The sequence below is a fragment of the Argopecten irradians genome, chromosome 14, assembly GCF_041381155.1.
Source record: "Argopecten irradians isolate NY chromosome 14, Ai_NY, whole genome shotgun sequence".
NCBI lineage: Eukaryota > Metazoa > Mollusca > Bivalvia > Pectinida > Pectinidae > Argopecten > Argopecten irradians.
Window position 1 is genome coordinate 36,464,911 of NC_091147.1, and position 18,085 is coordinate 36,482,995.

An 18,085-nucleotide genomic window follows, 5' to 3' on the forward strand; every position below is an offset into this window, starting at 1 on the left:
AGATGAAAGGCTTTTACAGCTAATAAATTCCAATGTACAATTATTGACTTTCTGTAGGTTGAATATATTAAGGAATTGTTAACCTGAGAAAGGTGATAATCCTCAAAGTTGTAAAATGAGGGAGATATCAGGGCTGTTTTTGTTTATATGGAACAACCGGTTGGACCGTTGGTTAAAGTCATTACTTCAAGTATAAATCCTGACGGACCTACAGTTTATCAGTTTATAATACAGGCCTGTGAGGACTTTGTCAAGGCTCATCTGAAAACAATATAAAATCACCAGATCCATCTTTAATTCATAAACGAACAACTAGGTCCAATTAGTCAAACTGCATAACAAAACCGGCCCAGGTTTATAATTTCTTGAATTTACCTAAAAAATGTAGTTGTACTTATTTGTCAACTTGTGGAGTTTAAATTGGAACAGGAAAGACTGGAGGGAATTATGACCCAGGTTACCAGATTTGGAATTTGAGATATTCATCGCTTTTAAGTTGATATTGACTCTTGTCAATACCTTTACGGATGGTCTCAACCAATCAGAAAACAGCAAGAATAACAAAATGTAATCACCAGGGGGATGCTGAGAATCTGCTCTCCTGCAGCCGTTGGCCCATATCCATAGTTCCAGTACATACCTTGAGGATGTTGAGGGTCTGCTCCCCCTGCCACCGGTGGCCCCATCTCTTGCTGTTCCCCTTCTGTAATTTGTGCTACCTCCAGACTGGTGTTGGAGACATTTGACAATGACCTTTTATGACCTCCATCCCCCGAGGAAGTTGAAGACGTCCTGGACTTTTCCTGGCTGGTCTTTATACTCTCAGCTATACTCTGAAATAGGAAATTAAGAACATAGATTTAATCTCAAGCTATTATCACCTTAGTTGCATTTTTGACATCTCTCTTAGGAAAACTGAAATCAGTACTAAATATCTGGCCAACTTAACTTCTTATCATAATGTCTGATTATTTTTTCACTAAAAATAAACATTATATGGTGAAATATATTTTTCATGTCATTTAATCACTCACAAAATTTCTGGAGGTTTTTGGGGTTTTTTTCCAATTTTTATTTTTTTTATTTTTATAGTTTAATAGTATCTGCAACTGTGTCACATAGGTTTCAAACTTTCAAGAGGCATAATATTTTGGAACAATTCACCACTTGACCATGGAAGTTTATGATCACTGTATGTCTCCATGATTTCTTTAATATTAAATCTGAGGAAACATCTCTTATGCTTACCAATCCAAGGATATCTGTTATCAACTTATTGTCTCCTTGCTTTAATTACATGGTCCAAGTTAAACAACCTTTTCTCTATAAAAGCTCTAATGCACTTGCAATCAAAACAAACATGTAATTTTTCAATATTTTTTTAAATCAAAGTAGTTAACATTACCTCCATCATCTCCAGTTTTTCTGGGTAGGCCAAGTCGCCCTGGGCAGCGTTGTAGTTTAGGATGTCTGCTTTGATACAGATATATGTACGGTACACCAGTCGTTCCTGGACGTCCATTAACATCTGTCTACAGATCGTCTCAAACGCTCCCAGCTCCTGAACTGTAAATTAACGTTAAATATCAAACCTTAAATTACACAATTCTATTTTGTCAAAAATCATATTTAAGGATTGAATCTTGCTTTGGTCGATTTCATGGGGTGATGAATTGAGTTGCTCTTGTTTTAAGAGCAACTCAATTCATCAATATTATTAATGTAATCAAGATGAAACATAAAACATATACAATAGATTTAGACGTGATTGCAAAAATGGTCCGCTGAAGATGCGGAAGGATCCAATGTATAGACTGTGTGATACAGTTGTCTCCAGCTTTGATTCAAAATGGAGAGTCACCATATAACATGATGGGAACGGAAAGGTTTAGTGGTTTATGTAGACTTTAGCCTTGATACAACTTAAACAACTGATTAAAGGTAAATCAACACTCATTGACTTTTATATAGTATTTCTTATCGCTCTTTAGGCTTCACCATTAGATAGTAACTGAGAGGGCATAAAGTGGACTAGTTTCAACACACGTCTTCGGTAGGCAATGTTGCTCGACTCGAACGATACACAAGAATCAGTGAAACAAGAGTTCATAAAATGCTTTTAGAATTGCAGAAATCTGTACGATATATTTACACTTTTTTTTTTAAATACCGCAGCTTAGATCTATGCCTAGACCTAGTAGGAACTTACGCCTTCTTAAGCAAAAGTAGGTCTAGATAAAATATTTTCTTGCGCCATGTTGATATACCCAAGTTCATGAGCAAATGAAACCGGATTTCTCAAGTATTTTCATTGAGTTCAACTTCAGTGAAGATTGAAATATTTGCCTTTGATTTTAAGTTCACACAGGCATATTTTCTATAGATACCAAATTCAACCCAAGAAGCGCCCCCATCCCTAAAAAGGCTCCTCCCCTTTTTTGGAGCCTCAATTTCACTTTATGTATTGTGATTGTTATGCAGACTTGCAATTCTGACCTAATTACTTGCTTACCATTAGCTTGTACAGCAGATTACTTACAATGATTGCTTACCATTATTTGTACATGCTCCTCCAACATCTAACAATGGATTGCACACCATGATTTTGTACATGCTCCTCCAACATCTAACATTGGATTGCTTACCATTATTTTGTACATGCTCCTCTAACATCTAACATTGGATTGCTTACCATTAATTTGTACATGCTCCTCCAACATCTAACATTGAATTGCTTACCATTATTTTGTACATGCTCCTCCAACATCTAACACTGGATTGCTTACCATTATTTTGTACATGCTCCTCCAACATCTAACATTGGATTGCTTACCATTATTTTGTACATGCTCCTCCAACATCTAACATTGGATTGCTTACCATTATTTTGTACATGCTCCTCCAACATCTAACATTGGATTGCTTACCATTATTTTGTACATCCTCCTCAAACATCTAACATTGGATTGCTTACCATTATTTTGTACATGCTCCTCCAACATCTAACATTGGATTGCTTACCATTATTTTGTACATGCTCCCCCAACATCTAACTCTGGATTGCTTACCATTAATTTGTAAATGCTTCTCCAACATCTAACATTGGATTGCTTACCATTATTTTGTACATGCTCCCCCAACATCTAACCCTGGATTGCTTATCATTATTTTGTAAATGCTCCTCCAACATCTAACATTGGATTGCTTACCATTATTTTGTACATGCTCCCCCAACATCTAACCCTGGATTGCTTATCATTATTTTGTACATGCTCCTCCAACATCTAACATTGGATTGCTTACCATTATTTTGTACATGCTCCTCCAACATCTCTATCTTCAGAATGGAACATAACTCAGCCAGCGTTTCTAAATGGTTGATGTGAATAATCAGCGGTCGGAACATGTCGTACAGACTGTTGCATAGATGTTCTAACATCTCACTGAAACAAGAGAACTAAAAATGATAAAAAAAATGTGGTAAAGATGACACTAGTCAATGTCATCTATATGTACATTTAGATGACTCCATTCAACAACTTTAACGTGTTTTAAATAAAATTTCTCTAAAATAATAAGAACTTCAGCTGTAAGAAAAAATTAACACCAAAGCGAAATAAAAGTGACAGTTTGCGACTTTAAGCACTAGATCGATGCCCATGACTTGTAATTTAGAGCCGGACTAGTGCCAATTGTAATGAAGTAGTCCAATTGGACTAGTGGCTCCCAATTCGATTAATAACGTTAATTCATTTACAAGAGCGGTGGTCAATTGCATTTTTCAACACATTTTGAGTGCATTCTTTATTCGATCATTTCAGTCCGGATGCATCATTTTGTGAGAATTTGTGTTCATGAAAGCATCTAGACTGCAATTTGGATAAAACTGATCATGACTGAATTTGAAGTGCTGAAGCAAAACGGCTGTACTGTATATTTAATATGGTCTAGTGATTAAATCGTCACACTAGAAAAATTTTGGGATTTACTAAATGACTAGCAGCAAAAAAAATTAGCGTCACAGACTGTAGTGAATTAAATCAAATGGGAACATCCTACATATAAATTCTAATGTTAATTCTTTCTTAACTTCTCAAAAATAAAAGTTTATTTAGTACTTGAACAGTAAAAATCAAAGGTCAAGACATCAAATAGAACCAGCACACAAGGTTTTGATAAACAGGATTAGAAGGCTGCATCATTCAACTTTTCAGTGACAATTTTTTTGAATTTTTTTTTATCAAAGTGAGGGATTAAGGCATGTCTCCTAAATTCTTTTTTGGGTGTAAAATCAACAGTTTATACATCATTTTAAAAATCTTCACTCAAGAATGCACCAGAAAAATGTGGAATTAGCTACTACTCACTCTAGTCGGGACGTCGGTTTGGAGAAGAAGTTAAAGTAAAGCTGATGTTCATCTTCACAGACATGGACCATAAAAGCACAGCCACTCCTCATCTGTAAAGACAAAAGTTTTTACTGAAAAAATACTGCATAAAAAACAAAACTAAAGCAATTACAGATCACTGGAATAGTTTTAGCATTGCAGCTGAACTTGGGTTATGTCTAAAATATGTCCACAAGAAGATACAAGTAGGCTATTTATATGGAAGAATAAGTACTGTTGGGTAGTGGTGACTATTGCCTGTATTGGAATAGTATTGAATTCTTAATTCTATTCAATTCCACCTGATAAATTGGCCACCATGTCGTAAATCTATTGCATTGTTGGTTTGTTTGAGTTGCTTCCCTTTACCTGTTAGCGTGACTTTCAACTCAAACACAATGACGATGATTGCTTTTTGATTGAATAGCATGGAAAAAAGTGACATTTTATCGTGACTGTTAGTCTGTTACTGTATCAAACTTCAGTGAGTACATCATTTTAGTCCAAGCTACAGAAAAATATCTGACAATTGAAACTATCACCAGTTTGGCGTCGTATCAGCAATTGTTATCGACTTGTTGAATTTCCCATCGATTAATTAAATTGAGAGGTATACAATGTATTGATAATCCCATGTATTGTCTTAACTTACAGTTGGGATACTTACAAGAGCACAGTGGTCGCGGGCGTGTTTAGTAGCCAGGTCGTTTACGGTGGACGAGACACTCGGACCAAGTAACACCTCTCTCTGTTGAAAGTAGCATTGATGACAGTCTGCTAATATCTGGACATACCTGTTAGAAGAAAAACAAGTGAATCTTACAAATGAGTTGGTATCACAGATAAGAGTATCTAATACACTAAAATTAAATGTAATAAAAAAACAAGCAAATTCGTGGAATTTCCATCCCCCGCTTTCAGGACATATTGTAGATAAACATTATTGAGGTTAGGTTTAACCTTGGTTGAAACATGAAAAAATAAACTGAAGTTTTATTCGGAAGTAAGATGTGTAAAATAATGACCCCTGTAAGTGACTATTAAACTTGGCTGAGCTCTTAAAGCATTTATCTTCGATACTAACTTTTAAGAAAATCGCTTTCATTTGTTACAATTATTACACAGGGAATGGCAGAAAAAGACGTTTTTAATACATCAAAGGGCCATAACTCTACTACATAATGTCGGCCAAAAGTGGCAATCAAACTTGGCCAAGCCCTTAAGGCATTTGACCTTGTTACCAATCGGTAAATATTTATTACAGTTATTGTACTAAGTGGCAGAAAATGACTTTTTTTTATAAAAATCAAAGGGCCATAACTCTGCTGATTAAGATCTGCCAAAAGTGGCGATCAAATTTGGCTCAGCCCTTAAGGCATTTAAATTTGTTACCAAGTTTCAACAATATTAGTTTTAACATTTGTTAGTTATTACACAGAAACTGCAGAAAAATGAAATTTGTAGTAAATTAAAGGGCCATAACTCTGATAAATAACATCCGCTGACAGAGTTAATCGAACCTGGCCAAGTACTTAAGGCATTCAACCTTGTTCCTAAGTTTGAAGAAAATTGGTTAATATTCATTACAGTTATTGCATAAAAGTGGCAGACACTGACTTTTTTTTATTTAAGCAAAGGGCCATAACTCTGCTAAATAAGGTCTGTTGAAAGTCGCGATCGAACTTGGCCGAGTCCTTAAGGCATTTAACCTTGTTACTAAGTTAGAAGAAAATCGGTCACATTTGTTACACTTATTGCACAGAAATGGCAGAAAATGATGTTTTTAGTAATTCAAAGGGTCATAACTCCGCTAAATAAGGTCCATCGACAGTCGCAATTGAACTTGGCCGAGTCCTTAAAGCATTTAATCTTGTCACCAAGTTTGAAGAAAATTGGTTTACATTTATTACAGTTATTGCACGGAAACGAAGTGTGACAGACAGACGGACGGACAGATGGACAAACCCAAATTAATATCCCCTGTTTGGGAAAAAGTGGGGGATAAAAAGTTGTGGAGGGTGATTGTGAAAAGCTAGCAAAGGCATTTCCATTTTAATGTAATGGCAGAAACAATAATGCCAGTATGTGTCTATTTGTGTTAATATGTGTATGAGAAGCTAGCAGACATACAAAAGAATGGTTTCCAAAAAACTTTTGTTCCAACTGATATATAGAATATTTGTTTCCATCAGAAACTTTAGGATCACAGGTATTATAGAATTCTTGGAGGAAAGATTTTTTCCCACTTACTCTGGACTTTTATCCACCCTCTGTTCAAGTTCTTCCATCAGAGATTTCACACGCGGGGCGTTGGCACGAAACTTTCCATAGAACAAGGTAAAGGCGTTGTCCCCAATATTGACAGAGTCCTGAAATTATACAACATATAATAATTAAATCAATCACATATGAAAAATGGAGTGAGGGTAAAAATTGGGATTCAAACATGATGCTTATATATTTTAAAAGATAACTTCTACAAACTATTATTTATTCGAGCAGATACATGTATAAATTAGTGCAAGTCTGTGGTTCGATACCAGATATATAGAGGTTACGCAACGAGTGGTTGTTGGATATGGAATTTATTCCACACGAGTGAGTTATTTTTTAAAAATTACAAAATACAAGAGCTTTAGCAAGTGTCTTTTGTAACTTTTAAAAAAATAACTTACGAGTGTGGAATAAATTCCATATCCAACAACCACGAGTCGTGTGACCTGTTTCTACCACAATAATATACGATTTTAGCCGATAGAATTACGACGAGGATAAGTACGCAATCCAACAGCAGTTTTGGCGTCAAGCGACAATCACAGCATAGCATGACGTCACTCGATTATTGATGACGTTGACAAAAGATGATACGACACTGAGAAAGACGTAGTTCGGTCAAAGTTCATCGTGCCAGCCAGTCAGTATGCGTACAGAGTTTATACCACGTGTGGTATATACAAATTGTTAATAAACAGCTGCATTGTTTACTTGATACCCTGAGAGTTGAATAACAGCGCCTATTGTGGTAGAAACCCTTTTGCACAATTTAGCACTGTATATAAATAGGTCCTTCAAAGACAGCGCAAAAAGTTCTAAAATAAACCTACCGCTAAAATAAGTATGTTTGTATGCAGTATATGATGAAACTTGATTTCTTCCATATCCTAAATTCTGCAACATTCATCATTACCTATGATCCAATGAAATCCAGTAAAAGACATTTGCACGCTACCCATATTGTACTTTACACAATATTCATTGCAAAAATTAAGTATCTATGTACCATTAAATGCAAGTACTACAATGAAGCATCATTTGGTTAAGTCATAATGAGAATTGTAAGTTAAGGGGAGATAATTACACCAAACTAAGACATGTTAACCCTACCGATTTATGCGAAAAAATTTTCTCATTTGAAGCCGATCTAATGCCTTCCCGTTTAATATCCAAATTGTCCTCTTTCTGGAAAACATTGTTTTTTCTTTTGATTTTTCAATAGTGATTCAGGGTTGCCATGGCAAATTCAAAATGCATTACAGAGGGGCACTGGCATGGTAATTAAGTATACAAAAATTACTACATGTAAACAATAATACTAAGTCTTTGAATACCTGTATTTAATAATTGACCTTTACTGACCTTTGTGGGTTGGACCTGTTGTGTAGCCATTTGTAAAATGTGTACAACATGACATTTTATCAGGTTTAAAGCCCGAGCCAGGCAATGTCTAAACTTGGCAAGGTAAATAGCAGATTCCTTACAGGGGGCCTGAAAATACAAGATCATCAACAACTAAAATATAAATTCAAACCTAAGTGCCCATATCCCTTTTAGCGCCCCTTTCCCTTTTTGAGGCCTTCATTTCTTTTACCTCAAATGATATGTACACTGAAAATATGAAAACTGTGTAGGTTTCTTCATTTTTCTTTCTTTCGCTAATTGATTATTGTTTACTTTATGGAATAATCTTTGATAATAATGATTCTTTATAATTATTCTCTTTCAAAGATTTTTATAGTATGCTAATTACTTATATGTAAGATTTACCAGTAATTATAGAACTTTAATCATTTTGAGCTATCAATAATGACAAAGTTTCAATTGATTGTCTCCAACATGGCTCTGGATCAATAGACAGCAGTCCTAACACTAATTCAAATCATTATCAATTATGACAAGGTACTGGGTATAGTAGGTCAGTGATTTTTTTCCAAAAACTCTGACTTTCTCCATAAAACATTATAACAGATGACGTGTAAATTCTACTCACATTGCTGGAGATATACAATATACACTCATCCAGCCTGGACAACATTGGAACAAAGGACTCATTGGTAACAGTTAGAGTCGGGGAACCAAGTTTCTGAAACAAAATAGAGTTAATATAAATTTAACAGCAACCAATAATGAAAATATTCTGAATCCAAATATTTGGAAAAATGATGAATATCTAGTTCCTGTACCCTGTATACGTAATATTGTGTGTATATGATAGAAATAAACCATGCTCAATTAGTTTGAATGCTTACTCATCACGTAATAACAATATTGCAAAAAAAGACACATGCAAACCATGAAATAAAACTCTCGTAGAAATAGTCATATGTGTGTAACCCTGAAACTTTATATTATAATGCACTCTTCCAGCCTTTGAATCGAATGCGTTTTCAGGGGTGAATGAGTGAAATCAACTTCACAGCATTTAGATGTCATGATTTCTTATTCCAATAAAATTGAATCGCACATGAAAATAATTTGGTTTATATATATATTGATAGGTCACTTACTGAAGATATACGGTCCAGCTCATTGAAGTAAGACAATTTGTTACTGATGTTTTCAGCTGTGTTGATGAGTCGTGTCTGCAAATGAAAGAAATAAAATGTTATGTAGCGGAATTGGACTGTGCCAATCATAGCCATGCACCAATTAGCTCAATTTGTTCAGCATTTGGTTAAGTGTTCAGAGGTCCTGAGTTCAAACCCCAGCTTGGTCGCTACATTTTCTCCTTTTTCTGTTTACAGTAATTATGTTCAAGTTATGATTAAGTAGATAAAGACATGGGTTATGCTATGAATGGGTATAAAATGGTATTAAGTATTATTGCCATGCCTATCTTTGTTTTATAAATCCTACATTTTAGATGCTTTTAATATCCATCTCTTATCATTTTGTGGATCAAACTACTGGAAAGTATAGTGCAGGGTATAGCATCACATCACCTAGTTCTAAATGTGCTAAAGACAGAATCATATTCCTAAAAAAAGGGTGATCAATTCAAAACAGCATAACCTGTCTTAACGGCCCTTGTCTAATCAAGATTAGGGCTGGATCAATATATCGATATACCGATACGTATCGGTTTTCCGCAGTGTATCGAATATCGATACACAAACATGCTGTATATTGCTGTATTGTTTTAACAACTCATCCAACTGTTTTCGTTATAGACATAGGAAATTCCAAACAAAATTTATTCTAAAACATCATTCAAGTAACAGCATTTCAATCAAAAGAAAGTGTTTAATGCATCTGTGTCACCTAGATGGATTAGAAATGCCTTTTCATAACTAAGAATACGAATTGACAGAAATTAATTAACACAGATGATAAACTCAATCAAATGTTTGGTAGATTTTTTCCTGGTTATAGAATATTTTATCAAAATTGTCTTTTATTGTCACAATATTCGAAATACAAGGGTCAACTGAATTTGAAAAAGAGGTCCACTGTATTGATCGTCAATACGTATCGTGTATTGTTTCAGTGTATTGTCAATACATATCGTATCGTTTTAGACCTTCCAATACCCAGCCCTAATCAAGATACCTATCTATCCTGGCTTAAATGTATGGCATTTTTCTTCTTAATTTACAATAATTAAATATTGTATTATCAATCGAATATGCTGGTCTCAGTGATAATATACTCAGGAAATATTCTTCCTGGTAATATTTTCCATTGACAATGAAGTAGAAATACATGGGTGATCAGGTGGTGTAGTGCTTAAGTCACTCGCTTTCACCTAGCTAGCCGGGGTTTGATCCCCCGCACAGACTAAAAAGGTTAGGGGGTCAGCTGCATGATCATGTTGGTTTTCTCCGGGCACTCAGGTTTCCTCCCACACTGAAAGCCCTCGCGCACTTACATCCGGGCCACCGATAGTGATTTACTTAAGTTGTATAACTTGTTTCGTAATCGATGTAAAATAAATAAAGTTTATATTAAATACACGGTCAAATGTCATTTAGAGTTGTGAATTCTTTTTAGCTATATATTATATGATAATGTTGTACCTGTTCAGCCAGCAAATGTTCGCAGGCATCATGGAGAGCGTTTGTCTTTGTAGATACGTGGATGTAGTGAGCCTGGAGACTGCGTAGGTAATCCAGAGCTGTCCCTACCTCCTCCAGGACAGAATCACACTGTTTCTGGTACTCTCTCAACTCCTCAATGTAACGCCTGTGGTAACGACGTAACAGAGCACATCATTTTATTATGTAGTGTAGTTGGTAATATTTGTGTGGGTGGGGGGGTTAATATGTAGTGTAGTTGGTAATATTTGTGTGTGTGGGGGAGGGGGAGGTGGTATACAATGCTGATGTCAGAAGCATCTCTTGTTGTAAAACATCGTTAAATTTAACTTCCATCAATCTGAGGGGTGCTAATTAATTACAGCGAATACAAATTATATAAGTCACCCTTACCAGCTATCTCTATCAAGGTTAATTAGAATATACATCTAATATATCTCTTAACTACTTATGGTTAGTGACAAATTGTTAGTCTCACCTGTATGGAATTTCCTCATCTTTTTCAATATCTTCTTCAACAGTGGAAAACCAGCAGAAAAACTAAAACAATCAACACATTTTACTGTATTACAGTTTTGTGATCCTCATTTACAGTTTCAGATTTTCAGTGTATTTTTTTTCGAAACAAAATTATGCGGATTGACCCATATTGGTCTGTTTCTAGATCTTTTTAGTTATTTAAAGTGAACAGTCGGGCAAGGATGGTTAAAGTCGGTAAAATGGTGTGAATGTATCCATTATAATTTCTTATGAAATAGAAAAATAAAATCTCTCGTCAAAATCTGTCTGCGTACGAAGAAATTAATTTAAAGTATGGAAATTCTAAAACGTCCTCCCGGCTCACTATGTCCGTGGTTACATTTCCACGCAGCCTCGCTTTCAACTTTTCTGTACTTTAATGGTCAGAACTGGGAAACTAAGCAGAACTTGACCGTCGTATTAATATGTGAGAACTTTTGGAAGGCCAATGAACGCATTTAGACTGGTTTTCTTTTCCCGACTATTCACTTTAATTTACAAGTTTAAACTTGTATAATTAGAAGACCTGAGTTATTTCATTCGAAACAAAAGACTAAAGTCAATATTCAATCACTTGTAGGGTTACCATGGTCATAACTAAATTGCTTGTTTGATATTTAAGATCAATAAATTAATTTGAATACTTAGATATCTCTTAAGTGCCATTGATGTGACCATGGTCCCTAAGGCCAAACAAAAAAATATTTGTGTTTCCGGTAACCCGACCAACCCTATAAGTATCAGTGCCTTCTCAATAACTTTTTATTAGTTTTGTCCTCAAGCAGACAAATAACAACCTGAATTTTGTTTGTTTTTTCACAAAATCCAGAATTTTGGTACAAATTCTGTAAATCTAAGACACCAATAGTCTCCTGGGAATCAAATCAATGGTTTATATAAGGTTGAATAAAGTCTACTTCAGTTTTTTACTGCAAGACTGGGATGATGAGAAAAAAATATTTAAAAATAAAAAAAAATCCCTATCTGCCGACCCTTCATTTTAAAAGGGTGTTACCAGAAACAAGAATATTGTTTTATTTGGCCTCATCAACAAGTTCTGACTATCAGGATTTACATAAACATTTAACACTGCCAAGGGTCATACTCAGGACCTCTGGGTAATTATGAAGTATTTTTACAGTGAAAGTAGCATGCAGTATTACCTGTTGAGCTGTATCTATCTTTTCCTTGTCATTTGATAAGGCTACTTCCTTCGTTTCCTGAGAATCAGAGACCAGCCGGGAAGGAGCATTTTTGGACATCGAACACGGAATATCATCTTCTGGGAGCTAATGAAACAGCAACAAAACATCATGTCAAAAAAACAGCTGTTGTGTCTGTTGTTATTTTCAACACATGATATGATTTCCTGACTTGAACAAATATAATACATACTTTATATTTATATTTATCCAACACAATCAACTCTGTATAAAATACATCTGTCTTTTTTTCAAAATGATACGTTATATGCTAAAAACAGTACAGTGCATTTGCAGAATAGGTCTAAGTGAAAACTGTGTCAAAGCACACCCCGGTATTCGATACCCCACCCCTCATATTCTAATTATTTGTTAGATGTACACGGATTATGACAATCAACTGACAATCATAATTAACTTACATTATATATAATAATAATAATAACTAGAAATTGTCACCGGGACAATTTGACGGGCTTTTCACCTAAAAGCTACTTCGTTCATGGTCATTTATAAAACACTCGGTAACGCTTAGTTTCAACGTACCAAAAGTCCAATACCAGGTCTTAGGCCTTTCAGAACTTTACAATAAGTCATTTGAAGACTTTAGGATTGTTAGCCTGAGTGCCCTTTGATATAGGTCAAGGTCAATCACATTAACAAACTTGGTAGGCATTTATGTCAGCATGCTTCATGCTTAATATTAGGTCTCTAGGCCTTCTAGAAATTGAGAAGATTTTTTTTAATGATTTTGTCGAAAAATTGCATTTTTGAACTTTGTCCCTTATTTCCAACCGGAAGTTGACGTTTAACAGAAAAATGATACAAAACTAATTGTTTCATTTTTGATTCTACATAACATATCCAAAAATGAAAGTAATTGGCTGTGTGGTTAACGAGCTACGGCTGTCTCAATGAGCTGAATTTTCACAGGATTATTTTCATAACTCTACAATCACACGCACTCTGTGACCTTGGATGACGGTCAAGCTCGTTTATTTTTTCAAACCCGATAGTCAACTACCTAAGCTTACTTCATGCAAATCATGAAGCCTCTATACTATGTAGAACTTGACAAGAAGATTTTTTTCGTGATTTTCACCGAAAATGGCGAATTTCCATTATGAGTCAATGATCATTCGGAAGTTGACATTTTAGAGAAAAATGTACAATTACAAAGTTTCTCAGTATGCTATTCTACATAACATACAAAAACATGAAAGGAATTGGCTCAGTGGTTAACGAGTTATGGATGTCTCTAGGTTAAACCGGAAGTGCCGTCATTGCGGCCATATTTGAATTTGAATCAACACCATATTAACAAGAATTGGTCACGGTGACAAGTGGAAGATTTGTAGTGCGTTTGGGCTTGATTGCACTGGTGGAATCAGAGGAGATGTTTAAAATATAATTGTCGAAATTTGAAAAAAAAATCTTAGTTAAAATATTAATTACGTCATAAAAAATTATTTAGTGGACTAATTTTTAATTTGAAGACATCAAAGCCTTCAGAATGAGATACTGCATCGATGCAATGGAAAAAATTTGGAAAAAAATTGAATAATAAAAAAAAATTCTAAAAATAGTCACTTTTTTGTAAACTTTGACCTCTAGCGAGCTTTTTAACAAGACATATTTTGTGGAAACATGTCATGGGTAAAAGTTAGATATGTTCATTCCCTACAATAAAATACCTTCAGATTTGCAATAGCTTTCATATTTTTTGAGTTAAAGCAGTTTTTGTGGTTTTAAGGTTTTACGTCATGGCGGCCATTTTGGAAATTTTTGACCTACTTAATTTTGTTCATGGAACACCTTCAGATGTTTGGTTAAAACATACTGAAATCATTTTTAACCTGTGTGTTACCGTTTGACCGAGAGAGCGTTCACAAAAACAGGAAGAAGAATAATAAGAATAATAATAATAAGAAGAATAAGAAACTTAACGAAAACAATAGGTCTTTTCACCAAAAAGTGAAAAGCCCTAAAAATACTGTAAGAGGTATCTTCATAATTCGAATTGTTCTGAAATCAGAACGATTTTTTAAGTGTTCCAGCGAAATTAATGTAGTATAACTAACTGACTTTTGGAGGAAATCGACTTTTTGTGTCCCTATTTCCCTGATGCAAATATTCACTTTTGCCTTACTAGGAAGATCTTTATCATTTCGGTGTTTATTCCCGTTGAAAACAAGCGTTCTGACGCCCTTCGCGGGTTAAGTTCATTTTACGAATTTAAAGTCAACAAATGAAGCGGAACAATATCAAGAAACAATGCATTTTCAGCTCTAATATCGACATTAGGTCGGGCCACAGAACTCGATACCGGATAATAAGAATTTCCTGTAATAGTTGCAATAAGAAAATATTACTATGCCTGTAAATAAATGTTTATTTTCTTTTGTTTGATTCAATTTCTAAATTTGATGATTTGATCCCGAACATTCCAGTGACGTCACTTTTGGTAGGAGTGAATGAATGACAGTCAGTCCCGCCAAACAGTGACGTCACAATTGCCGGAATGACGTCGTTTACATATTTCCCACGGTAGTAAAAAGGAGTACACACTCATTTGGTTAAGTAAATGCATCTTTTCTTGGTCATCAACGAAGCGTTTCGCTTTGAGTGAAATCGTGAAATCGTGTAAATAACAGGCAATTTGCTTTCGTTTTGAATGCCATCTTCTGTATGTATAATGAAAAAGTTGCAGGATAAACAGAATACACGGTCAATATCTTACAATACAAGTTTTATTTTGGTGTCGACAGGGAAAACCGAGATGACTCAGCAAAACCTCCTCATCTCATCGCACAAACGATAGCAGTATCGCTAATAATTATAGCAAAACAAAAATGTCCAACGTTGAAAATATTGCAAGTACATTCATTATTTACATAAGCCAGTAATAAGAATAATCGTTTATTTCATCTAGACTAAACAATTTGTAAATCCCATACAGCGCCCGCAAGGAGATGTCCTTGGCCTATCGCTACCCACGATGCTCTCGATCGTGGTCTTATATTATGTAACTTTTCATGGGATATTAAATCTAGATATATCTGTTTTCGATAGTTAAATTTCTATGAACATGTGTAAAACAAGCAGTCTCAACTGCTATTCCGAGACTGTAAAATGCAATCTTGGTCACCTCAGCTAAAACACAGGGGCACGCAAATTATGACAGAAACGTTTACTAGCAATTTGATACGTATGTCATTAAAAGTATTGGAGACCTTTTGATATGCACATGTATATCATGACGTTTCAAGTGGCTGCCCATATTATTTTTTGTGAAAAATGAATTATACATATATGTTATAAAATTAGATTAGCTTTTTGATTGTCATTATTGTTTAGTACACTGTATGTGCAATCTAATCAAAATTAGAACTTCTATGTCGCTCTCCGTACCGTCCGCTCGTAGAAGCGGACGGTACGGAGAGCGACATAGAAGTTCTAATCAATTAATACAATGTCGTATTTTACCTAAGAAGCCTACATATATAATGTAAGTATCGGTTAGCTTGTAAATGAATAATAAATGCCAAACATGTTACAGTATCAAGTTATAAACCTCTTAAACTTTTTAGTTCAACACTAATCAACGTGAACTAATAGACTACAGAAAACTTCAAGATATTTTATTGCCATTACTGTCCTGGCCCAATAGTATGAACAGATGTATCGACACTGACAGTATCGATACCGGCATTTAGCTATACTGACATCTTTAGGGAATGGTCTTTCCGATGTTTTTGCTGTTAATTCAACCAATACATCCTTCTGATTAGCTGTCAGTGGAGCTTTAGGGTCAGTAGTTGATTCCCACGCATGCAAACGATCCAGTATCACTCTCTGGTTGACAGGCAAAGCCGACGTGTCCGCCATCATGGAGAAGTTGTATATAACTTACGAAATCATACCAAATTTAACGAAACGCACTAATTAATTTTTAATCGCAGTTACGACATTTTTAGATACAAATGTACTTCAGATAACGAGCGTATGATCTACCTATATAACAATATCATATGCGTATTTTAAAATATCATAGAATTTAGTAAACTGTGTGAGATGATTGTAGTAATGTTGATATAAATTACGGATTTTTGTTCAAATAAATGAAAGACCTTTAGCGGGAATTTCAAATATTGTTATTCATACTTACATAATTATGTAAATACTTCTGTCACTTATATACGTCTACAATTAGTATATATATTACCATTTTCATACAGTCCCACTATGTAACCTTACCAAGCACAGTTGGCAGTCATAGACTATGAACTTTAATCACTTATTTATGACATCATTATCATTGTTCCAATCACATTTGTCGTGCAAGCGATCACGGAAAACGGCTATTCCATCCTTAATGATAACCAATGATTAATTCATTACAGATGCAAAATCTCCTTGGTATGTCAACATAAAATTGTAACCAAATGTAAATATAAGCAGTGAACGTCTTTCAGTTGACATTCATAGCCAATATGAATGCCAACTGGACATAGGCAAATCAAATAGAATTGACCCTATTTTTTGGCCAGTGGTTAACTCTATTTTGACACCTGGATCTCATATCACATTTTTCATGAGTCACAGCTGGTAATTAGTAGAAATTAGTTTTGTTCATTTTAACTCTAATAAGAAAATAATAATTCATCTACCTGAAAGGCAACTACACTAATTCAGCTAATTCAATATGTCGTAAGGTGCAGCATTCATTTTCTGTGGCCATCCAATGTCAAATCTTCACTACTTCTGTCTATACCCAAGAGGTTCCAGACACATGCTATTTGGCCTTTGGATTAATCCAAATTTGTTCAGATTAAAGACCTTGCCCTTTATTCAAGGTCACATGAATCAAATTGGTCCAACTATATATATTAAGACTAGCTTATGCACAGATCTCGTCGCAAGCCGATGTCCATCTTGCATGCAGAATATTTAAACAAACCTTCTTTTTTTATTATGACATTTTTAATAATATAACATCCAGAGGGATCTTGGCGCCCACCAAAGAATGATCTATGTCTGACAATGGAAAGAGGGATCTTTTCCCTGCTTTTCAAACTTTTTCAAACAAACACTATATATAGAATTTGAGACAGATCGCTATAGTTCTTTCTAAGAAATAGCGATAACAAACTTTAAGTATCAAAATCCAAAATGGCCACCTGTCGGCCATCTTGTTCACCGATCGGTCCCAAAATGCAATATGCACAACAAGGGTCCTAGGGGAACCTGTATATGAAATTTGAGAAAGATCCCTTCAGTACTTTTTGAGAAATAGCGGTAACAAACTTCAACTATCAAAATCCAAGATGGCCGCCTGTCGGCCATCTTGTTGACCGATTGGTCCCAAAATGCAATATGTTCAACAAGGGTCCTAGGGGAACCTGTATATGAAATTTGAGAAAGAATCCCTTCAGCACTTTTTGAGAAATAGCGGTAACAAACTTCAACTGTCAAAATCCAAGATGGCCGCCTGTCGGCCATCTTGTTCACCGATCGGTCCTCAAAATGCAATATGCACAACTAGGGTCCTAGGGGAACCTACATATGAAATTTGAGAAAGATCCTTTCAGCACTTTCTGAGGAATAGCGGTAACAAGAATTTGTTAACGGACGGACGGACGGAAGGACGAAGGACGACGGACGG

The 18,085-nt window shown here is 35.0% G+C and overlaps 1 protein-coding gene across 2 annotated transcripts in view; it reads right to left on the reverse strand.

Annotated features, from left to right (window-relative positions):
• The window catches only part of LOC138306850 (conserved oligomeric Golgi complex subunit 3-like), a 30,164-nt gene extending 13,853 nt beyond the window's left edge, over positions 1-16,311 (reverse strand). The window contains exons 1-13 of one of the 2 annotated variants that reach the window (XM_069247352.1): positions 16,147-16,311; positions 12,382-12,507; positions 11,178-11,239; positions 10,682-10,847; positions 9,173-9,247; positions 8,656-8,748; positions 8,025-8,153; positions 6,639-6,757; positions 5,056-5,182; positions 4,368-4,459; positions 3,304-3,443; positions 1,406-1,566; positions 641-833 (exon numbers count right to left, since the gene is read on the reverse strand). In XM_069247352.1, the coding sequence (XP_069103453.1) occupies positions 641-833; positions 1,406-1,566; positions 3,304-3,443; positions 4,368-4,459; positions 5,056-5,182; positions 6,639-6,757; positions 8,025-8,153; positions 8,656-8,748; positions 9,173-9,247; positions 10,682-10,847; positions 11,178-11,239; positions 12,382-12,507; positions 16,147-16,311 (1,648 nt within the window). The remainder of the gene's footprint in view (positions 1-640; positions 834-1,405; positions 1,567-3,303; positions 3,444-4,367; positions 4,460-5,055; positions 5,183-6,638; positions 6,758-8,024; positions 8,154-8,655; positions 8,749-9,172; positions 9,248-10,681; positions 10,848-11,177; positions 11,240-12,381; positions 12,508-16,146) is intronic. The other variant, XM_069247353.1, reaches the window with a different exon arrangement.
• Between the last annotated feature and the right edge of the window lie 1,774 nt (positions 16,312-18,085).